Below are 23,193 nucleotides of genomic sequence, written 5' to 3' on the forward strand. Positions count from 1 at the left end.
GGTTCTCATTAGAGGAAGTGTTTCTAAGAAGTTCCAGATAGCTTAGAGCATCATTGCATGTCTCTTTCATTTTGTCTCTTTCTTTTTATCAAGTAATCAGTACAATGCTTAATTGTTTACTGAAAGTCTAAAGACAATTTGCATTGCAAAAAATTAAATTAATGCTGTCTTTTTGAAAGTATTTACTTTAAACTTTTCATTTTAAATACCAAACTAATTACATTTCGTAGGCTTAAATACAAATCAAATGTGCAATATCAGATATTTCTCTAAGGTACAACTTACAGAGAAATTAATCCTATTAAAACAGAAGTTTATCTTTTTTTTTGGCATCATTTAAATTAAGAACCATAATAGGAAATGCTTCTATGTTCTAGTCAAAATATCTCTTTTGGTCTTGCATAATATTTTTAAAGGTCAGATGGATTATTTTCATTTTCGTATATGTAAATGTGACAGACCGTTTTCAGAATATATCCAAGGATTATGGCTACTTCTCGATGTCAAACAACAGCATAATCCAAATGAAGCCTGTTTTTCAATAAACAATTGACTTCCATTTTAAAAGTCTCATAGCATTTTGTCTAGGGTACCGTTTAATGGTGTATTGGTAGCGTGTGTCAGTTAACATGCGCTGATACATTTCAAATCCTTTACAAAATTATTGAGTTGTATTTGGGACATAAATAGCAAAAGATTTGTTCTTTGTTTCTGACCATAACTGTCTGATCAGCAGTATGCTGCTTGTCATCTGTAACTGCTAATGCTCTTGATAAGAAAGTTGTATTTCTCAAATATGTTCCACAGTGTCAAATAAGCAGAATTTTGTGAAAAGGACTTAAAGTGAACACTAGAATTTACACCTGAAATTCAATGAAATGATCTAATTTTCAGACTTAAATCAGTGTTATTTTTCATCGTCTTTAGACCTCCCTACCCTGAACATGACAGCTCACAGATTCTAGCTATTAAAAATTCCTGCTACAAACAGCACATTGATGCAATTAGAACTTACTATACGAAGGAGCATCAGAACTGGTGTGTGATTGATGGCTCTCAGAGCAAGTGGTGGATCTGGAACAAAGTACTGCAGGAAGTTCAAGTGGTTGTTAAAGAAATCCAGATATACCTGGAAAGAATAAGAGAAGGTAAAAGAAAAACAAAGTTTCTCAGAATAATACTCATTTCTTTAAGAAACTGCAATATATTGAGTGCATTTCAACTCCAACTTGCTTTGGATGAGGCTAATTCTTGAGCACATACATACCCTCAAATTCTTCGATCTCATCTGCAGAGATCTTGAAAAGATCTCGTGAAGAGAACAAAGACAAACCCAACTACATGACAGTCTGAGGCCACCCTCCAAAGAACAGGGTAACAGGATACAGCTGAAAGAAGTCAGAGGTCTCATGGGCCAGGGCAGATTCCTTGACATTTTGTCAGTGGAGGAAGAGGGAAGAGGAGGAAAATGTTAATTCTAAGTTCAGAATTAAGGTTAAATATGCCATCTGAGTTAATTTCTGTGCTGTGGCAGGAAAACCACTTTAGTCTAAAATTACACAGTTCCCACTTGAATTTTTATGTGTCAGCATTGGTCAGCATTAAATATGCCCTTTAAACATGCCTGTACAGTTTAACTAGAATTCCTCTGAAGGGCAGACAGACTTCCTTATCTTATATCCACCTTTTGGTTTTAACTTTCACAGCTCTGTGGCTGCACCCTTCTTAAAACTTGCAGTCATAAGCAAAAAAAAAAATTTTAATTCATTTAACTTTTTCACACTGGCCTTGAAAAGCACAATTTTAAAGTAGTTTGGGTTTTATATGACATTTTATTCAAGATTTTAAATATATTTCATCCAGATAGACTGTAGCATTTGCAAGACATGGATGAATAAAGGAGAGGCTTCCATCAAACTTTGTACTGTTTTCCACCAATGTAAAGAGATAAAATAATAGCTGAAAAGTTCCTTAGCAACACAGAGGATTAAAACGATAACTCATAAATAAAACTGTCCCAGGGAAAACAGATTAATAAGTTAAGCATGCAGAGTATCCCACGTTATTAGTAAGTATTATATTTCTTAAGTGCTAGAAAAATGTTATTAAAATTAATTGGTAAAATGGGTTGCAACTTCACTTTAATATCGATCTATACCATTTTCACACGATGAATTACAGTATCTTCTGGACTGTAACACTTCTGATTAGAAATGTTTGATGTTTCTATGTCTTTCATTAATATAACATTATCATTGATTGCTTTTATTAACAGGAAAAGCAGCCGGCATTGCTGATTTATGTATCACTCCCGAAGAGCTGCAGTATCGGCTGGGGGAGTTCGGACAGCATTGTCCCGTCAGCCTTGCAGAAAAGGGAGAATGGGTTGACTGCTCTGTAACGCCGTCATTGCAGTTCGCTGCAGAGTTTCGAGGACACTATTACAAAATGGCTTCACAGGAAGAACTGGATGTAAGTGTCAAAAAGCAGGTCAGAAGGGGATTACGGGAACATTGTTGCTTAGATTCTTTGATTCCACACAAAAACAAGCGATATGTAATCTGAATTAGACTAATCAGTTGTTAAGTGTTCAAGCTTTTGTTCTGTATACCTCTGCTATCAAGCGTCTAGGCAGACAAAATGCGGCAGAGTCCATTCAAACTAAAGCTTCTCTTCCAAACTGTCAAACATTCATTTGAAAACGTTTCCTCCTTTCTCCAACCGTTTTGGGGAGACTGGGGGTAGAGAGTGGCTAATGACAGCAATGGATAGTGATGGATGATGGGTGGAGAGTGATGACTTCAACTGAGAGTGGGCTGGAAAAGAAATTACTTACCCAAGAGCAGCAGCAGCGCCAACACACCCAGAGAGGCGTTGTAGAAGAAACGAGTATCTAAACTGTGCGAGACAGTCCTCTGGAGTTTGAGTAACAGTCTTACAGTGCTTCCTTCATGACACAAACATTTAATTTCTTTTTCTACAGAAATTCTTGAGCAGACCAGAGGTTTATGTGCCACCACTGGCACCTCACCCTCTCCCACCACCAGATATGCTACCAAGGAAACTGACTGGGGCAGAAGTGAACGCCTTATTCCCTCTAAGTGCTGAAATGCAGGGATACTGTCCAGTCACTTACCTAGATGGAAAACTGAGGTACATCACTGCAGTTTTCACTACCTGGGTTACAGACTATGTGTCCTACGTTAACAGATTGGTGAGGAAGTACTTTCAAAGCACTTTTTAACAGTGTTCAGGGTTTGGATAGGAAAAGCAATTACCATTCTCTATATTGTGCCTGTGGCTCTGGAAATCCATGTAAAATCACCTTCTGAAACTCATATGGCTACAGGTTCTACAAGGATCTGTGTTGGCTTGCTGGCTTTTGTGATGAAGACTGCTCGGGTATAGTTTGTGTTTACCATAAGCCTTCAGTAGTTCAAATGAATCCCACAAAACCTTAGTAGATGCAAAACTAGCTATTATGATTTTTATAAGCGTGCTCCACCATAAAGTCACACTGATTTCAAACTGAAAGAGGGAAGATTTACATTAGATATGAGGAAGAAGTCCTTCACTATGAAGGCGGTGAGACACTGGCACAGGTTGCCCAGAGAAGCTATGGCTGCCCCCTCCCGGGCAGTGTTCAAGGCCAGGCTGGATGGGGCTTGGAGCAACCTGGTCTGGTGGAAGGTGACCCTGCCCATGGCAGGGGGGATTGGAGCTAGGTGGTCTTTAGAGGCCCCCTCCAACCCAAACCATCCTGTGATTCTGTGATTCCTCAGTGTGCAGGAATTTGTCATCAAGGCAGAACTGCAACAGTAAATTCTATGCTTTCCCTTCTTAATCTCCTGAACAACTATGATTGGCATTTTAACTAGAGAAGCTCTGAAGAAGCACTATAAAAGCCCCTTAATAAGCTGATTTAGAGGCAGAGACTCACTCAGATTTTGAGCCTTGTAACTGTCAGTCACGTAGTGGAAACTTGGACTACAGTTTTTGTAGTTCCTATGCTTGCTAAATTACCAGAAGCCTCCCTGTAGCTTATGAATTTACACCACACAAATGATGTTTTACATTTCTGGTGAATTAATAGTCTTTCTTGCTCTGTCTCTTCAGATACGAAGCTTTAGTGCCTGGCAACATCGAGTATGCAGCAAAATACCGAGAAAAGGTATATATTTTTGAAAGTGAAGAAAAACTTCTGAAGTTTATGAGGTGAATACACTAACTGCATTTTAATCTTTAATCATGTCATGGTTTATACATCTTAAAAGTGCTTACTTCTTACCTGGTTAGGTTACCAGAAAAATACTGGAATCTGAAGCTTCCACGTAAGCTCCCTCCAATAAAGGAGCCAATACTGCTCACTGCGCTTCCTTTGGCTGGATACCTCGAACAGGCCAGTTTTTGCTTTTCTATTTTAAAACATGATTTTACAACATATAGTACAGCCCACACAGTTTATTTCATTTTTAATGCAATATGAGTCTTACAGGATTATATTAAATTGAAAGTGGTGTACTTACAATAGAGAGGAATTTTTTTATAAGCTTTAAAATAATAGATATTTGCAGCTTGAATGGAAAAAACACAAGACCATCAGAGGGGAATAATAAGCTGCAATATTATATGATGGATTTTCTGACCCTTTTGTTTCTCATATCTTGTAAGATTACATTTTGCTTTGATTTTTAACATCAGGATAGGCACAAGCCTGTCTGGGATCATTTAAGAATAGTTGCTTACATTTTGAGACATGAATATGAAATTAAAAATGGTTCATGGTCACTTCCCTCCCTATTTTATACTATACCAACTTAGATATCATCCTATATTGTTAGATTTGCATGACAACAGGATCAAGCTTTGAATATATTTTTGTTCTAGATTTCTGTAATGGTTCTTCCAAAGCTGTTTTCTTTCTTTAGGGAGTAGCAACTTCTCTGATAAAAGCTCTGAATGAAGTAGGCTGCTTAAAGCCAAAGTTCCCATTCCTCAGTGTAAAAAAAACTGCTCTGCTGTTTGTCGCCTGCCATTTAAAAGGTAACGTATAAAACAATGTGCTATAAAAATAATGAACTATATTATATTATTCTTGGAAGTGTGTTAAGGACCAGGGAGGAAAATAGGGTTACCAGGATGGGTAGACAGGTAAGTGATCTCTCATAAATCACTAGACTTGAATGACATTTTATCACCAACAACCTAATGGCCTTTAAAACATTTCTAACATGCATTGTTGGGGTTTTTACACAGAAAGTAAAATGTTATCATCTAGGTGGTACTAAATTTTAAACTAGTCATAGACAACCTTTATTGTCTTAAAAATTGACTAAAATTACTGTAATAAAAGGCTGCTGAAATAGTACTCGAGGAATGGTTAGAGTACCTGAATGGTTGCCTTTTTCCAACTGTATCAGGTGGTCAAATAAAGCTTACTAACCAACCCTGCCTTGCAGATAACCTGAAGACAACTTTCTGATTGTACACATCTCCAACACCACATCAGCTAAATAGGTAAATGAAAGGTCTAATTGTATGGAAATCGGCTTAAGTGCACACAGAACAGCCGTCATTTTCAAAAAAAGCCCTTCTCTGGCAGGGGCTCAGTATGGATACACTAAGTTACACAGTATGGAAGAACAGATATCCATGCAGATTTAATTAGATTTTAAAGTTTTTAGCACAGAGAAATGAAATGTTGTTTATCGCTCTGGTTATTTGTCAAGTTATCTGGGCAGACCCGAATACTAACGTGATTCAGAGGATCGCCACGTTGATGATTTTTAACTTCGTTATTTAATTGGCAAAATACGGCATAGGGCAGAGAGGTGAGAAAGGAACTAAAGAACACCATCTTCACTGCGACGGTCTTGGGTGGCATTTCCTTCCTCCTCTGAACGTTCAGGCAGCTCATGATTTTTTGTGGGCTTTTAGGTCATAGAACAGTTGTGCCAAAGACGCGGCGGCCCAGCGCCAGCCAGGCCGCGCCTGGGCTGTCCCCGCACGGCGCCATTTCAGGGTGCGTGCCGCCTTACCCAAATCTGTCGGCACCCAGAATACCACCAGCCCCGCGCGGCCGGGGAATGGGAAGCTGATGGCGGCTGAAGTGTTTGTTGCTTCTTTGTTTACAAAAGCCTCGGTCTTCCCCAGTGTCGTTACCCTTCTGGAGCTGGGGACCTCTGAGCCACCCCACCTGGTGCGTTGCTTTGGCAGTTTGACCCACACCAAGGCCGAAAACGTCAGGCGTCGCCTCGATCGCTTGAAATGTCCGCACGGTAATTCCCCCGCGCTGGCAGGGGGCGCTAACCCACCGCTTCTCCTCTTGCAGCCCACAACCCCCGGAGCTCGGGCCCGGCGCGGCAGGCGTACCGGCGGCAGCTGGCGCGCTTCGTGGAGCACTGCCAGCTCGTCCCCTACCTGGGGGCGGCCATGGCCGGGCCCTACCGGGAGCCGCGGCGCAGGCCCCCGGGCTTTGACGGCAGGCTGCGAGCTTTCCTCGCCCTCAGAGGCGCCGGCCCCGGCCTGCTGTAGCGCGGCCGCGTGTGCCTGCCCACCCCCCCCCCCGCGTAGTTCCGCTGATGTAACGCAAGGAGCGTCGCCATCCACCGCCTGCGCTGACGGAACGCGGCCGGTGAACAACGTCACGCTTCCTAGGGCCAGTTTCTTAACCACGAAATCTTAAAATTAAAATCTCTTGTTTTACGTAACGCCTCGTTTAATCCTTATTACTGCAGCCACGCGGCGGGGCGGTGCGCCTCGCCGGTGCACGCGCAGAAGGAGGGCGGGGCCGGGCGGGGCGGGGCTGGGCAGGCGGCTCTCGCTGCGTCCGGGGCCCACCGCGGTGTGCGCGGCGCCGTACGTCAGGACGCAAGGCGCGCGGGTGCGCCCGGGCCGGAAGTGCGTTGGGGGTTGCGCAGAGGGGGCCTGGCGGCGGAGCGGTGAGTGCCGGGCGCCGCCGGGAGACACACCCCCCCCCCCCCCCCCCTACAACACCCAGGCGCCGCCGGGGCTCCGGGGAGGGCGGCAGCTGGGCTGGGGGTTTGCGCTCCCTGCCAGCACCGCGGGGTTGGGCCGCGGGCGCCGCTCCCTCCCCCGGCACTGCCTCGGCCCGCCGGGGGGGGCGGCCGGAACCTGCGGGAGCGGGTTGCGGAGCTCGGGGATTAAATGGTGCGGGGGTGGCGGTGCCGGCAGTCTCCTCTGGGCTGGGCTCGGCTCGGTTCCGCTCCCGGCCGCGGGTGCTGTGGCCTCCCCCCCGATCCGCAGTGCGGCGTGCTCCGCGGGCCGAGCGGGGCCTGCCGTCGGTGGCCGTGCTCCGTTAGGCGGGGTGAGCCCCCCAGAGCGCCCGGGCGGCTGGGGGTGCCCGACCACGCCGCTGGCGGTGCGGGTGCCTTACGGACGTGCCCCTACAGGCAGCCCTGCCCTAGAGTTCCTAGGGGTTTTTAGGTAGGCTTGCTGGTTTGGGTTTTGCCGTCAAATTACTAATGATGTCACCTCGTGATTGAATACCAAAGTCCTTCATGTGATCAAAACACCTGTGACCCTGTCCGGACACACGTGGGTGCGGGGGGGCGCCCGCAGGCGGAGCTGGCAGCGGCTCCTCGGGAGCTCCGTGGTGCGCTGTAGGGCAGAGTTGGGTCAGACCTGCGGCCCTGCCTTAGGGTGCTCCAGCGACATGGGCGACATCGGGCATCGCCCCCAGACAGAGCAGTCTGGCTCTGGCAAGAACTGTTTGGCAGCTGAATGGGCCTTAAAAACTCACTTGTTGACCACCTCGGTAGCATTTAGGTATCGTCTGTATGTAGCACGTGGTGTTTCTCCCAGCATTCGTGCAGGCAATGGGAACTGTTGCGCTCACCAAATATAAAAATGTATTTGCATTTAATGTGACAGTTTTGCAATTTAGGATGGCAGGTAGCTGATCTGTTTCACCTTCAGCTCAGCTGATCCTCTTGAAATGTTCACGTCTCTTCCGTAGTAGTAGTTGGTGGATTCTTCTGAAATGGCTGGTTTGTTTTTTTTGCTTGTTTTTAATTTTTGCATATTTACAATAGAAGCATCTTAGCAAGCCAAACTGATGGTTAATGGTCAACCCTATTTTAGACACAGCTCTTTAAAAAGCTGTTGGTTTTCTGCTTTTATTGCCTACCTCCATAGGCTGAAGCTTAGCAGGTAATTGTTCTGAAAGTGAAATTTCCAGGATAGAAGTGGGTAAAAGAAGTCATGGAGTCCTGCCACACTGATGCTGGTGAAGCTTTGTCATTGATTACAGGATTTTGTAGCCTTGTCCTTGAACAATCTCAAATGTGGCATCTGCAGTTGACTTTTTTTTTTTTTCGTTATTTGTTTCCACTTAGGAGCTGTGAACAAAGAGTTCTTTTTGCCCGGTTGTTTTAGTTGTGAAAGGAGTTTTCAGAAGGGGTAGCCAATTTTTTTTAGACACTATACAGTTCACAGTACATTAGAGATAAACAAGTGAAATAATAGAATAAACTATCTGTAGCCATTTCTTAAGATCTAAAAACACTTTTTGAAGAAAATCTGTCAGCATTAGTGCTGAATTTTTGAAAGAAAGTTCAGAGGCTTCAGAATTGCTTCAGAAACTGTTGAACTCTGACTGGTAAAGCAAATGATATTTGGTGTCTTATAATGCAGACTTCTAAAATATTTCATTATTAAAGCTGTTCTGTTCTTGTAGGCACCTCCTTTCATCTTCACAATAAAAATGGCAGAAACGACACCTGATGCCTCTGAGAAACTGGTCGTCATCCACTCCAAAGCTCACAAAGATACCATTCTAGCTAATTTTGAAGAACAAAGGAAAAAGGATTTTCTTTGTGACATTACTCTAATAGTGGAAAATGTGCAATTCAGAGCCCATAAAGCTTTGCTTGCTGCCAGCAGCGAATACTTCTCAATGATGTTTGTAGATGAGGGTGAAATAGGGCAGTCAATTTACGTGTTGGAGGGAATGGTTGCAGACACCTTTGGAGCGCTGCTGGAGTTCATCTACACTGGTTGCCTCCGTGCCAGTGAAAAAAGCACGGAACAAATTCTGGCTACTGCACAGCTGCTGAAAGTGACTGACTTGGTGTGGGCCTGTACGGACTATCAGGCCAGCCGTAGCCCAGGTGGTGCGGTGCCAGCTCCGGCTCACAGCGGAGCCTCTGTAGCCATTGTCGCAAGCGACAAGAAAAATGAAGATCCACCAAAGCGAAAACGAGGGCGACCGAGGAAAGTCAGGAATGTCCAAGAAGAAAAATCAGGAGCAAATTTTGCCGAAGATGTGCAGCTGAGAGAGAACAACTCCATGCAAAATAAGCAAAATTTTATGAAAACAGACGTTGCAGCTGAAGAAATGGTTGCCGGCGAACAGGCTGCAGTGAGGAAAGATGCAGAAGAAAATGAACCTGCTTGTGGGTCAGAAGCTGCTGTCGATCTGTCAGCTGAGAAAGATGAGAATTATGATCCCAAATCTGAAGGAGTGCAGAGCACTCAGAGCCGTTACAGCAAACGTAGAATAAGGAGATCAATTAAACTGAAAGATTATAAACTTATCGGTGATGAGGATGAGAAAGGACTGGCAAAGAGAACCGACGGAAAAAGAAAACGTGCAGGTTCTGAAGCTCGCTGTAAAGACTGTGGCAAAGTATTTAAATATAATCACTTCTTAGCTATTCATCAGCGAAGCCATACAGGTAGGCGTTAAGGGACTGCTGCTTTTGGGTTAGGGCTTAGTGACTTGTTGCTAGATGCGAGCTAGTTGTTGAAACGTGGGCTGTTGTCTACAGCAAGAGCTGTCCAAACTAGCATGCTGATCTAAGTTATGGTGGGCCGCCTGTGTGCGCTGGTTTATTCTTGTCAGCAGATCTCATAGCCTGTATGTCTTACTTTGATTGCAGTTCAGTTAATCATTTCTCTGTTTAAACACTTGAGTTATGTAGCAATACTTAAGGAATTATTTTACTGCTGTGTGGAGCTTGTCTCTTTAATTCTTGCCACTACACAAAAGCCATTTTTAGTAGCTGCTACATTGCAATGCATTTCACTACCAGCTTAGAATATCTAGTGAGAAATAATGCATCTCTGCTTAAAAATGTCATTTTTTTGCTTCTAGGGGAGCGCCCTTTTAAATGCAGTGAGTGTGGCAAAGGCTTTTCCCAGAAGCATTCTCTTCAAGTCCACGAGCGGATGCACACTGGAGAGCGGCCGTACAGGTGCACCATCTGCAGTAAGGCTCTGACAACAAAGCATTCCCTTCTGGAGCATATGAGCCTACATACAGGTAAATATTTCAAGGCAAATGTAATCTCTCTCCCTTAAGAATTTGGTTTTCTAAAAAAAGGTATTTCTGCTCACTCTCGTGTGTGCTGGTTTATTTATTTATTTATTTATTTCCTTACGCTTGCTTTTGATGTGGCTTATGTTTTAATAAGTCATTTTCTCTCCAGGGCAGAAGGCTTTTACGTGCGACCAGTGTGGGAAGTACTTCAGCCAAAAAAGACAGCTCAAGAGCCACTATCGAGTACACACAGGTATGGCAAGTTTGGGTCAAAGAGCTGGCTTACGGTCTGTGCTGGTTTGTCCTCCTAAAGATGGGCTAAGGCTGAAAATTCTTCTTCAGTGATGTATTTGGTCTCTGCTTCCCTGACGTGCAGAGCAATCTGCCAGCAGTGCTACCTGGCAATGTGCCCTTTTGGCCAAGAAGGCCAACGGCATCCTGGGTTGCATTCAGAAGAGTGTGGCCAGCAGGTTGAGGGAGGTCATCCTCCTCCTCTACTCTGCCCTGGTGAGGACACATCTGGAGTGCTGTGTCCAGTTCTGGGCCCCCCAGTTCAAGAGGGACAGGGAGCTACTGGAGAGAGTCCAGCAGAGGGCTACGAGGATGATGAGGGGGCTGGAGCCTGTCTCCTATGAGGAAGGGCTGAGAGACCTGGGGCTCTTTAGCCTGGAGAAGACTGAGAGGGGACCTTGTCAATGCTTATAAATATCTAAAGGATGGAAGTCAAGAGGATGGGGCCAGGCTCTTCTCAGTGGTGCCCAGCAACAAGACAAGGGGCAACAGGCACAAACTGGAGCACAGGAAGTTCTGTCTGAACATGAGAAAAAACTTCTTTACGTTGAGGGTGACAGAGCACTGGAACAGGCTGCCCAGGGAGGTTGTGAAGTCTCCTTCTCTGAAGACATTCAAATCCTGCCTGGATGCAGTCCTGTCGAACTGCTGTAGGTGATCCTGCTTTAGCAGGGGGGTTGGACCAGATGATCTCCAGAGGTCTCTTCCAACCCCTACCAGTCTGTGATTCTGTGATGTGTGGTATCTTGATGTAACAATGAATAAGGTGAAAAAGGCAAAGTGGTGTATAATAAATGGAATGTTTAGAAAAATAGTTAATTGAGAAGGGCTCTTATGATGATTAAAAATTAGTTACGCTGTATTTGACGTAAAACTTGATTGTTTTAGCCCTGTTGTCTGTGCTATGTAGGAGCTAGGCGTTGTGTAAAAATGGTGTCCGCTGCCTGTTATGCAAAATTGCCTTGTGGTTTCCTGCTACTTTGGACTAGTAATGTCAAACAAGCTTTAAGAAGTGTCCTCCTCTCTTCTGGAGCAGGATGGAGGTTAAGCTACACACAGAGGAAGTGGTGGGAAAAGTCAGAATTTTCAAAGCTTCAAGAGAAGGTGTGTTTGGGGGAGGGAGCAGGTGTCAGTCTCCTCTTTGCCCATGATAGTATTAATTGTCACACTCTTATTTCTCTATTTAAGATAGGGAGGAGGCAGTGAATCGCCTTTTGTTTAATCTCTGTATTATATCAAAGTGGTTATTTTACAGGAAAATGCTTTAACAAAGATCACTGAAGAGGTACAGGGGATCACTTATGCACTGACACTTTTTTTATTATTGTGGCAAGGCCATTCACTGCCGGAATGTAACCAGTGTCGTCACAAATTCATGGATGCAGCTCAGTTAAAGAAACATCTAAGAACGCATACAGGTAACATTGTCCGTCGTGAGTTGTAGTTTTGGTTTGTTTGTTTTTTTTTTCTTAAAGTAACACGGGCAAAACAGCGTTAGGCAAATGACACTTGTCTCCGTGGGGTGAACTTCTGCTCTCCTTGTACATAGTGATGCCTGTATTGCTGACGAAGAGATTTGACAGTTGGAATACAGGAGCACAAAAAAGCTTGTACTACAACAGCGCAGAAGCGGCACCTGTTATAGGAAGAGCTGGATTTTTTTTTTTTCCCATTCTTATAAAGCCTGCTGCAGCAAATGCCAGTTAACTCTCCTGCGATAAAATCCTGGACTGGGAACTCAGTTTATCAGGAGAGCTGCAGCCAGCATAGGTGGGGCTTGAAGTGAGCGAAAAGTAGGAGAAAGTGTATGTCCGAAATGATTTGGGCTCCCCTGTCTGTGAGGGATGGGTGCTTACAAAAAGTGCTGGTGACCAGAAAAACAACTATTTCCATTTACCTTTTTATTGCACTGTAATAAATCAGATGTTGGCAGGAGATGGGCTGGGAGGGATGATTTAATGCAAGTGCATCAGAGGGGTTTTTTTAAGAGATATAGAGGGCAAGGTGATACTTGAGTGGCTGGATAACAGATAAAAATGTTGATCTACCGTCTTATGAGAACAAAGGATAAGCTTCTTAAAATAGTTTTCTTTGAAGGGTAAGCTCATAACATGACGTATGAATGTTTTTTCTTTTAAAATAGCTATAAACAGTGGCAATTGTTTCTTCCGAAAATCAAATTATTCTTAAGCATGTTGCCTGCAGTTGTAATAAAATATGTATGAGATTGAGTATCATATCTCATTCATTTCCTTTCTCAGTGAAAGTAACGCAGCTTTAAATTCCCTGGGATATGATGAGGTCGGAACTTGTTCTTTTGTGAGTTTTTGGTGTATCCAGAATAGCGTTATTGTGTGATACTTGCAAATACTCCATCTTCTGTGGAGGAGAACATAGTGTTTGTTGACACACGCACACAACAGTTTTGTGTCTGGAGCTGATACAGCTCTATAAATGTGGTGGGAGATGAGTTTGGGGGTGGGAAATAAGAAGAGGAAGCATACTAGCAAGGCAAGTTGCAAAAACAGGTGACCTAAGATGAATTCTAGCAGAAACTGGCTTGCAATGTATTTTGCTTCCAGAAAAGACAGGCCAGATACCAGTATTAACGCTGCAGATATAACAATCGATCTGTCCCATCTCAAAAGCAAGGAGTTTGCAGGACAGGTGTTAACACTGATATGACTGTTCTGCTTTGGCAGCGGTTTTGTAACAGCGGCCCATAAGAATCCAGTCTACTTAGGAGGTTCTTCCTGGTTTCACCGGGAGGCTGGGACTAGATGACTAGAGGCCCCTTCTGACGACTGTTTCTTGTTCTCTCATCCTTTACCCCTGCCCTCCAAAGCCATATGAAAGCTGATAAGTGTTGCAGTTCTGTGCTAGATGTGAAGCTTCCTTGGAAACTGGCTGCTGCCCCATCCCCGGTTTCAGTGTGCTTTGATGGTGTGAATTACCACAGCAGTGATCCAGATTCTCACGTCTAGTGTCTTAAGGAAGCTCAGTGCAACAAGAATATGGTCTGGTGTGAATTAGGATTCGCTTTGGTTGGGTAGTATCTATTTCTTGTGAACCCTTTTGTGATTTAATTTGGCTCCTCTGCTTCTACTCAATTAGACACAAGAATTACAAATGCAGTTAAAAAACCCCAAAAACCAAAACCAACCAACCAAACAAAAAACTCACAAAAAAACCCCACAGAAAACAAAACACAATTTATTCAACCTACCATAATTTAGTTTTTCTCCGACTGGTGTTCCCAGAATATCAAAGGCCTAGGATGATGGAGCCTTATAGGAAGCCAGACAACTTGTTACAATAATGGGTGCACTTTTCAGTTTGGAAATACAGGCTTAGTCACGTGCAGGGTGCTGCACGTGAGCCCACCCTGCACGTGAGCCCGGCATTAATGCCTACTAGTTCAGGGTCAGCCTTTTTCAAACTTCTCTGTTCCCTGTGGAACACCCGCGTCTGTATCACAGGTACATTTTTTTTTGTTGCTCTGAGGGTTTGGATCACCTCAGTCCTTATCTTCAAAGGGGAGAAACTCCAGAGATGCGCGTTTAAAATACTATACCCTCGTTTAACTAGTGAGTTCATGCAGTTTCAGGTATCTGCCCTGACCCATGGCAGAAGCGTGAGGATTTGACAGTACACATTTGATACTATGTATGGTAAAATATTAAAAGTCTTTATATATTGATGGGAAGTGCTATATCAAAAGTGATGTCAAATTTCTTTTTGATAGGTGAGAAGCCCTTCACTTGTGAAATTTGTGGCAAATCGTTTACAGCTAAAAGTTCTCTTCAGACTCACATTAGAATTCACAGGTAGTGTGTCTAATTTTCCTTACATTCTTTAAAAATGTAACTTCTAATCTGATCCCTACACATAGTTCTTGTTCAATTATAGAGTGGTCAGGGCTTGTTTGCATTTTGGATGGATGGTTAAATAATGTTTTTGGCTTAATCTATTTAAAGAAATAATTAGTAGTGGAAAATACTGCACTGTTAAATACTAGTGTGCTAAGACGTAAGATTCTTCTTTGGTATGTTGTATCTGTTTAATGACAATGTACTTACTGCTGTATTATTTATGTGAAAATTTTACTGTGAATTTTTGTTTGACAGCAGAACAGTAGCCATGGTGTGATGAGGTTATTGGAGCATTGTCCCTGTAGTCTTATCATATCTCTTTAAGATAGCATTAGTTATCTTTTACCCGTGCCAGTGTGATGTATCGCATAAAGGCACATCAGATTTTAAATCACTGGAGAACTGTTGTGGGCCTCATGTAAAAGAAAATGTTCCCAGTAAAATTTCTCATCCCTTTGAATCAGGCAGCAGGTTAGGGTTTTGGCCTGTTCTTTTTGTTTTAAAGCCCAAACTGTTAATATAACGTTCTTAAAATGGTCAGTGCTTACACTTGTGCGAAGGAAGTTGTTGCATTCTCGTCAAGGTCTAGCAGCATGGAGTTCGTACCTCTCTGGTATTATGGTAGGATGGCAGTTACCTTGTCTCTGTAGCTCTTGAGTATATACCTATGAAAGTGTTGTACAGTTTGTGAAGTTAAACAGAAATAATTAGGAAGTCAAATAGAGAATGTTTTTACTGTCACTGGTCTCCAGTCCTTATGATTTAGCAAAACAAAGCAATAATTTAAGTTTTATATTCTGTAATAAGTTGCTGAAAGCAGCACTGCCAAAGTGGGCGTTTTAATGAGATCAAATACCTTCTTTTGCAGAGGAGAAAAGCCATATTCTTGCGGTATTTGTGGAAAATCCTTTTCTGATTCCAGTGCTAAGAGAAGACACTGTATCTTACACACGGGCAAAAAGCCTTTCTCCTGCCAGGAATGTAGTTTGCAGTTTGCTCGTCTGGACAACCTGAAGTCTCATTTGAAAATTCATAGCAAGGAAAAGCAGCTTCAGGAAGCCAGCGCTGCCCCAAGCACCAACACTAATTCAGAAGTGAGAAACATTCTTCAGCTGCAGCAGTATCGACTTGCCACCTCTGGAGGGCAGGAAATTCAGCTGCTGGTTACAGATGCGGTACATAATATAAACTTCATGCCTAGTCATAATCAGGGCATTAGCATTGTTACTGCAGAAAGTGCCCCAGAGATGACACCAGGGCAGGCTGCTAACCTCACGCTGCTTGCTCAGCCGCCGCAGCACTTGCAAAACTTGTTGCTTTCAGCTCAGCAGGAGCAAGCGGAGCAAATCCAAAGTATCAATATGATTGCAAACCAAATACAGACTGCCCAGCCTGAACAAATGCATGTCATCACTCTTTCCAAGGAAGCGCTGGAACATCTCCATGCCCATCAAGGACAAAATGAAGAAATCCACTTAGCAGGATCTTCACATCCAGCTCAGCCCATGCAGCTGACTCAGGGATCAAGTCAACAGTCTCGCTCTAGCCAAGATGCGGTTCCTTCCCATCAGATCAGTGAAGAACAGAGTCAAAGTGTACATGTTTCTGAATCCTGTCAGCAGCCTCTGGCAGTAAATGAGTCATCTCACGAGCATCCTATTCAGGGACAGGCCTTCTGAAATGCTTATTTGCCATCAGAGGGCTAGGCTATAGCACACTTCTCATCCAAGCAGCGATGACACGTATCGCTCCTTGTTTTCTGCAGTATAATCCATCTGGAGATGCGTTTCTTAGTGATTTTGATGGGTGACTTTAAGTTTTCTTAACCTAATTTATTTTAGACTTTTTTTTATTTTTCCAGATTGGTGTTTCTCTACCACTTAGTCCATACCTCACAAGCGATTAATGTGGTTTTGTGTGCCTCGTACACATCCATGCCTACTGAGGAGATATTTGGCCCCTCACTTGCATTTCTGCGTGACTCTCCAGTGTACCCTGCTGGTAGAAGAACAGTGTTTAAGACGCCTGCTGATCAGAAAGTACGACTTCTCTGATGAAGTCAATGTTACCTGAACTGCTGTCAAGCTTGAGATAACGAGTACTTTTTGCAAAGCTAACACTGTATGTCTTACGTTTAATGAGCTTTCTCTCTGCAGGTTTTCTGCATGGTTATTCCCTGAAGTGCATTTTGATTTATTAACTACCAGATTTGTTTGGGTTGGGTTAAAATTCTTGCAGCCTTTGACGGGCCCTGGATCACCCCTTCTGTTTACTGTATGCTGTGCGAGTTTTGCTCCTCAGAAATGCTTAAGCCATTGCACTTGGATAGTGGCAGTGAGATGTGGTTACACTGGACAACTGAAAAGCCCAAATCCTGCTCTGTTAAGTTCTGCCACTCGCTCTCTGTGTGACTGTGGGCCGCGTAGTTGACCTCTGTGCCTTATTTCATCATCTAGTAAGTGGGGATAGCGTTCACAGGCTCTGCCAAGCACTTTGAAGAGCTCTTGATGTTGAAGGCACTGTCTGTTGAAGTGCAAAATTCTCCCCCTGACAGGATTCAGTCTAAGTTTAGGAGGCAGTGTGTATTTAAAGCGTTATATTTTGTACTTTGGAGAGCAGAATGTAATGTTACTTTCAATATATGTTAAAGCTGGTAATTGTTTTTGTGGGGACTTAAACAATGAATAGAATTGCTTCAGAGCATAATGAGCTATATAAATGGGGCATATCGCGTCGAAGTTGTACAGCTATTTTCGCTGACTAGATTAGATGTGTACTGATTGTTTTCAATGACTGACTGACTGCTAACAAAAAAGATCTGATGTCTTAATAAAAAGCCATGCCAGAATACATGCTTTGCATTTTCAAGTTCGGCTACTGGTGACATCGCACATCGTGTGCTAGTGCGTTAAAATCCAGATGCCGCTGGTACTTAAAGCAATGCGCTCAATCGTCACTTCAGTTTTAAAATGTCTTACTTGTGATTTACTTTGAGGTCTTAGGTTTTAACAAATGAAAAAAGTAAAACTTAAGGTGACTTTAAAAACAAAAGATCTTAGTACGTGCTTGGCTTATATGACAGCCCAGAGAGACCCAATGGCATAAAAGCCCAGTGCGTAGGATGACAGAATAATTTAAGGTGGAAGGGACTTCCAGAGGCCATCTGGTCCGTCACCTTCCTCAAAGCAGTTGTGCCTGGATCACGTCGCTGTTGTCTGGTTGAGTTTTGAACACTTCCGGGGTGGACATCCACAGCCTCTCTAGGCCACCAGTTCCAGTGTTTGACCATATTCTCAGTGAAAAAAATGTTTCCTGTATTTAATTAGAATTTCCCATGTTCCAGTTTGTGTCCACTGCCTCTCGTCCTACCACTTCACCTCCAAGGAGTGTCTTCTCTACACCGTCCCATTAGGTAGCTGAAGACAGGAGTAAGGTCCTCCCAAGGCCTTTTGCTCCTAAGGCCTGAACAAACCCAGCTCTCTCGGCCTTTTCCATCATGTCCTCCAGCTCTTTAATCACCTTGGTGGAGTTCTGCTGCCCTCAGTCCAGTATGGCAATGTCTGGCTTGTTCTGGGAGCCCAAATTCTGGATGACTCACTCAGGCCCAGACAACTTGGCCAGCTCCTGACCGCATGCTGCAGGAGTTTGGGTAAGTAGCTCCATTTTTTTCAAAGTGCTAAATCAGTTTTTATATAAATGGATCATGAAGAGTGGGAATACATTAATGCAAAACAAAAAACCCCAAACCATCCCCCCCCAAAACTCTTATCTAGGCTTTTCACCTTTTCATTTCTCTCAGAATGGAGAAATAAAATTTCTATATTTCCTGTCACCAAAGAGAACTTCAGTTGTACCTCACAAGCTTGAGGTCTTGATACTGTAAGAACATGAAAAAATACAGTAAAGTGTGTTACAACATCCACAAAAATCTTATTGATTAATTGTATAAATTTAAGTTTACAGTAAATATTCTGGTGTTGTCATCCTAACAGCTTTTGATTTAATCTAAAATACTGTACTGTGCAGCCATAATACTGTCTGGTCGTAAGTTTACAGGAGCTTGCACGGAGTTCCTTCTCTGCCACATATATTTGTGAATCCTGAAATGCTTAAAGGCTGGTTACAAGCTAAATTCTAAGACTACCAGTAATGTAACTGCACTTGAGCAGCTCGTGGTTTTTTGTACCACAAATGTTGCTTTTTTGACACCATTTGCTTCCTTGCTAGTGAATTTCAATTAAAGATTAAAATAAGTCCCTCTTCTGTGTGTGCATTTTTAAGGCTGCAAACGACGCCTAGGATTGCTTTGAATTTGAAAGGAACCCCCTTCTGCTTTGCTTTTTAGTCCAGCTGCCACTAAGAACTACTTAGCAAAAATATGCATCCCTTCAAAACTGCATTTCAAAGCAGCTCTCAATTTCTTTACTCCTTAGCCAGTAAACATCTTAACTTCTCATTTTCTCACATAGACTAATCTTAGCAAATCCATCTCACTGCTTACTATGTTAAAATGAGATTAGGATTTTAGACATAAATGCAAGACAGTAAGATGACTACAGAAAGATCCATTTTTGTGAGCAATTGACACTATTGTCTGTTTCTTCTACTCCATTTCTAAGTTATCCAGTGTAATTGAACTCTAACAGGACTTTACTATTCTTTTTCCCAATGCAAGTTTATGAAATTTTGTCTTTTTCTGAAGATTTTGGCTGGTTCTCCAGGTGAAAGTTGAAACAAATCCCAGAGAGGCAGAGCAAACACACTGTTGAGCGTGTATTTGACTGTTGTGTGCGTGCTTACTCTGCTTCCGAGTTACAGTCATGGATTAGCTGTAAGTAGCATTTCTTGACCTCTACACTCTGAAGTTCAAGAGTTTGCTGTTCTGTGTGTGAAAGGTGAGGTGCTGGCAGTGTGGATTAGACCAGCAGGCCTTCCAGTCCAGCATTTTGGTTTTGATAGATGAATATTGAGTTATTTCATATGAGCTGCAAAAGTAAGTTATCCTGCCAGTAGGCGAAGCTTCACCCCAGCATGTGTTACTTTGCAAGGTTGGTTTGCCTTCTTTTTCTTTTTTTTTTTTTTTTTTTTAAATACTTGTTTTATGCTCTTTCTGCTCAGAGGGACTAAAAAAGCACTACTTGGAGGTTTGGAGCAATACCTCCTAGTGTCTAAGTGGAAGAAGAGATGACTGCTTCACCATGAACTTTCGAACGGACTGCTTGCGTTAGGGGTGTTAAGCCTGGCGTCGATCTTCTCAGTCATTCAGTAAAGTTTTGCATCTCTATTTGTAAAACGCTTGTTTTACTGTCTTAGCTGGTTAGTCATCGTGATCAAGTTCGTGGTTGCTCTTTGCTAAAACCTATCCTAGTGTGCTGGGATTTATTTATTTATTTTGTCTTTTCCCACTTCACCTTAAATGAAACCCAGTAGGGGATTCGTTCCTAGTGATTGACCCAATGCCCATGTGAGCATAGCAGCCTGGTGTGTTTTCTGTCTCCCCACGTCTTCCGTCTCTGCAGCAGACTTTGGATGACTGTGTAAGTGTTCACATATGGGAGAAGCTGAGTCCAACTTGGGAGTGGCTGGCAGGAGACAGGTTTGCACAGCAGGTGTGCCCCGGAGTATGGGCAGCAGTCAAGGGTGCTTCCTGGATAGGCTTATTTTCCCAGGGTTGGAAGTCCATCTGTGCAGGCTTTTTCCTAATCCTACTGCTACTGCAGGTTCTCTTTGAGAGTGGAGAAGGCACTGGCAATGCTGTATTTGCCATAGCTATGGTTTCAGGATCTCTCTTACCTGTTCATTAGAGGCATTAAAGAGTCTGCTGTTTGCAGACCTGCAGTCCTGTGAGCTACAACAGTCCTGTATGCTCCATCCCTTTTCAGATCCTGCATAAAACATGGTGAACAATGAATCGTTTTCTACAAGAGGGACTGCTCTTTGTCTCTGGCTCAAGCAATTCTTTGAATGGAAAAAACATCCAGGCATATTCTAGGTGAACCAGCATCTCACTGTAGTATGCATACTGCTCATTTCTGGCTAATATTTTAATCCTACCTGACAGAATTTGTCTTTGGAAAAGCAGGATGCAGAAGTTTGCTTTCGTTAGCAGCTCCCTACCCTGTCCTGCCTAAGACCTGCAACTGTATCCCACTGTCTGTGCCTTTCTGAAGGGTGCTGATTCTTAGGTGTTCATGGGTCTTCCCTTCAAACCACTGGATCCTCCTTGCCTTCAAAGGTAGCATGCCTTGTGGCTATTACAGCAGTCACCTGAAGAAGTTCAGGTGGTTGTGGACAGCTCTTATCCCTTTGGCTTTGCTTTGGATTTCTTGATGAAGTGATGTTGGTTTCTGCCTTCCACCTGGAAGACTAAACTTATAGAGGTCTTCCTTCTTTCTGGAGCTGAATCTGTCCTTTGTTCCCTGGCAGTAGGGAGACCTTTTTTGAAGTCTCCTGCGTTGTTTGCTTCGCCTGCTGGGCGATCCAACAGCTGTGTTTTCCCTGCATAGCATCTCTTGGAAAGGACTTGTGGCAGCCCAAGGGCCTGGTGTGAAACAGCGGCGGCGGCCCTCCCACTAGTCATGACAGCACGCTGTTGTGGTTCAGCAGCTTCAGCAGATAAGCTGTGCCATGTTTCCTCTCCAGGTATTTGCTGTGAAGTTATCTGGCATTTGTGTCTTCAACAAGCATGGTATTATTTCAGCAGGGTGATGCTGTAGTCATTTGATTTGCCCTTTGCTAGAATGTCGCTGGGTGACCCCTAGCAGCTCTCCTGCCAGAGGTTAGTTTGTTGTGGTTTGTGGTTTTTTTTTTTAATTAATCCAATCTGCCTTTCTGTTCTCTTTCTCAGTCTGTTTCAGATGCTGTGTTGAACTGAAAAGGCCTGAAATGGCCGAGGCCATGGCAGGTGGAGAGGTTTGGAAGGAGGAAACCCTCTGACAATCCCGCAGAAGCAAAACTCTCAGGTCTCGTGTCAGGGCGCGTGTACGTATTTCAAAGGGCTTTATGTTTCCAAGAACATTAGCTGCCTGGCCTTTGAAAGGGTTTCAGTATCACTGTTTAAACACGCTGTACAACTTCTTGAACTTTCCATACTTTTCTTCGTGGTAATTGTCGGTCTCTCCAGACCAAATGCAGCACGGCACAGCTGCCGTGGCTGGCAGAGCACAGCAGTACTGGCAAACTCCTGTCTAACTCTTTAACACCAGCAAAACATTTATGGTCATCTATGATATATGAATAAACTTGCAGAACAACATCGTATTGTCATAAACAGGTAGGAGAAAGAGGCTGAAATGAATAATAATAATCCAGTTTAAGATTTTGATACATATGATTTTGATAATTTGCAACCTGTTGAGTAGGTTTTCATGTACCTGAATTGTACATGTAATGAACCTGATGTGAAAAGAAGAGAAGAAATAAAAGCCAGAATGGATAGAGACAACAAGTAATTGGTGGCTCTTGGCTTGATCTTTTTTTTTTTTTTTTTAAAGAAGCCCATCATAAATTTGCAGCAAACAGTCCTGTACGGCTAGTGATATTACTAGCTTGTTGGCTAATAATATTAAGCTTGTTTGGCTAACTGTTGCTTTTCTTCTTGACTTTGACTATTAGTTGACTATTAGCAGCACGTTTGTAGTGAATTCTCTCTCTTGCCCACAATGACAGTAAGAATTTCCATGCCTAGGAATTATCAGAAAAAAAAACAACCCTTTTTTTTTTAAAAAAAAAAAAAAAGAATAACAGAAACCAGTCATACATATTAAATTTCCAGCATTACCAGCATTAAATTTCAGGAACAGAACTCGTATGTAAATTTAAGCACATTTATGAAATACACATATCTTGTTTGTTGAAAATAACAAGCAGAGGATTGCTCTGGTTTTAGTAGTTACATTTTATAGTACAAAAAGGAGGAAAGAGAAGTTTTAAAAGGCCAAATAAACTTCAGTTGTATTAATCTGTATCAAGCTAAGAATACAAATGTGGAGAAAAATATGTAGTGAAGATAATATTTTCTGAAGTGTTACTGATTTTATATTTGACTCTGGGTATGTTGCTTGTCTTCTTGACTTCACATAAGGCTGCTATAGACTTTTTTTTTTTTCCGGCTGTAGCAGAAGCCATATGGTCTGGCTACTAAAATTAGGTTCTGCTCGTCACAACCTGCAGAGGCTCCGGCAGTCATTGTGCCGGCCCTCGGGAGGAGGAAGGAAAGGGCTTTCCTTTGCATCGCTCGCTCACAGCCTACAAAACGCGGCTGCCGTTTCACACGCTGCTTGCTGCGGGTAGCTGCCAGCACGCCTCGGCTTGTCTGCTGCCACCCAGTACCTCTGTGTAAATTAAAACTGCCTTGTCTACCATGGGATTTTAATATGTCCCATTGTCCAAACTGTTTCATCTCCCTCCGTTTTCTGCATTTTTTCAGCAGGACAGCACCGTAAAGTGATAGCATCTTGTGCATGGGCCTTTCAGGCAAGGGGGCAGCTGTGCTTCAGAATCTGATCTTCTTCACAGTCTTTGATACTGTGAGGATGGAGCTCTGCAAGTCCAACATGGCTGCAAATCCCAACAAAGCAGTTACAGGAGTGTTGCCCTCACGAATCTCTGCAAGAAAACATCACTGAGCCATGCAGCGACCGGAGAAACTTCAGGGCTACATGGGGGAGCCCTTCTGCAGCCTGTGATTTCTTTCTCAGTCTGAATTTTGCAGGCAGGGGTAGTTCAGAAACACGTAGCTGACAGGCT

The 23,193-nt window shown here is 43.2% G+C and overlaps 2 protein-coding genes across 2 annotated transcripts in view; both read left to right on the forward strand.

The window, feature by feature from the left end:
* Positions 1 to 6,534, forward strand: part of AK9 (adenylate kinase 9) — a 71,282-nt gene extending 64,748 nt beyond the window's left edge. The window contains exons 29-35 of the mRNA XM_086460453.1: positions 928 to 1,148; positions 2,276 to 2,472; positions 2,984 to 3,153; positions 4,117 to 4,215; positions 4,297 to 4,399; positions 4,929 to 5,043; positions 6,332 to 6,534. Of these exons, the coding sequence (XP_086316579.1) occupies positions 928 to 1,148; positions 2,276 to 2,472; positions 2,984 to 3,153; positions 4,117 to 4,215; positions 4,297 to 4,399; positions 4,929 to 5,043; positions 6,332 to 6,534 (1,108 nt within the window). The remainder of the gene's footprint in view (positions 1 to 927; positions 1,149 to 2,275; positions 2,473 to 2,983; positions 3,154 to 4,116; positions 4,216 to 4,296; positions 4,400 to 4,928; positions 5,044 to 6,331) is intronic.
* Positions 6,535 to 6,921: 387 nt separating this feature from the next.
* Positions 6,922 to 17,295, forward strand: ZBTB24 (zinc finger and BTB domain containing 24). Its single transcript, XM_086461306.1, has 7 exons — positions 6,922 to 6,941; positions 8,699 to 9,698; positions 10,118 to 10,285; positions 10,452 to 10,535; positions 11,908 to 11,991; positions 14,319 to 14,400; positions 15,314 to 17,295. Exons 2-7 carry the CDS (start codon positions 8,726 to 8,728, stop codon positions 16,122 to 16,124), a joined length of 2,202 nt encoding a protein of 733 aa, XP_086317432.1. The 5' UTR covers positions 6,922 to 6,941; positions 8,699 to 8,725; the 3' UTR covers positions 16,125 to 17,295.
* The last annotated feature ends 5,898 nt before the right edge of the window (positions 17,296 to 23,193 follow it).

Source organism: Leptosomus discolor, chromosome 2, assembly GCF_034619465.1.
Source record: "Leptosomus discolor isolate bLepDis1 chromosome 2, bLepDis1.hap2, whole genome shotgun sequence".
In the NCBI taxonomy this organism is placed as follows: Eukaryota; Metazoa; Chordata; class Aves; order Leptosomiformes; family Leptosomidae; genus Leptosomus; species Leptosomus discolor.

Bases quoted from the DNA above. Each gene is read 5' to 3' on its own strand.
- ZBTB24 (XM_086461306.1), top strand. From the start codon at position 8,726: ATGGCAGAAACGACACCTGATGCCTCTGAGAAACTGGTCGTCATCCAC. The intron at 9,699-10,117 runs GTAGGCGTTAAG...TTTTGCTTCTAG, and splicing joins TCATCAGCGAAGCCATACAG to GGGAGCGCCCTTTTAAATGC. The intron at 11,992-14,318 runs GTAACATTGTCC...TCTTTTTGATAG, and splicing joins ACATCTAAGAACGCATACAG to GTGAGAAGCCCTTCACTTGT.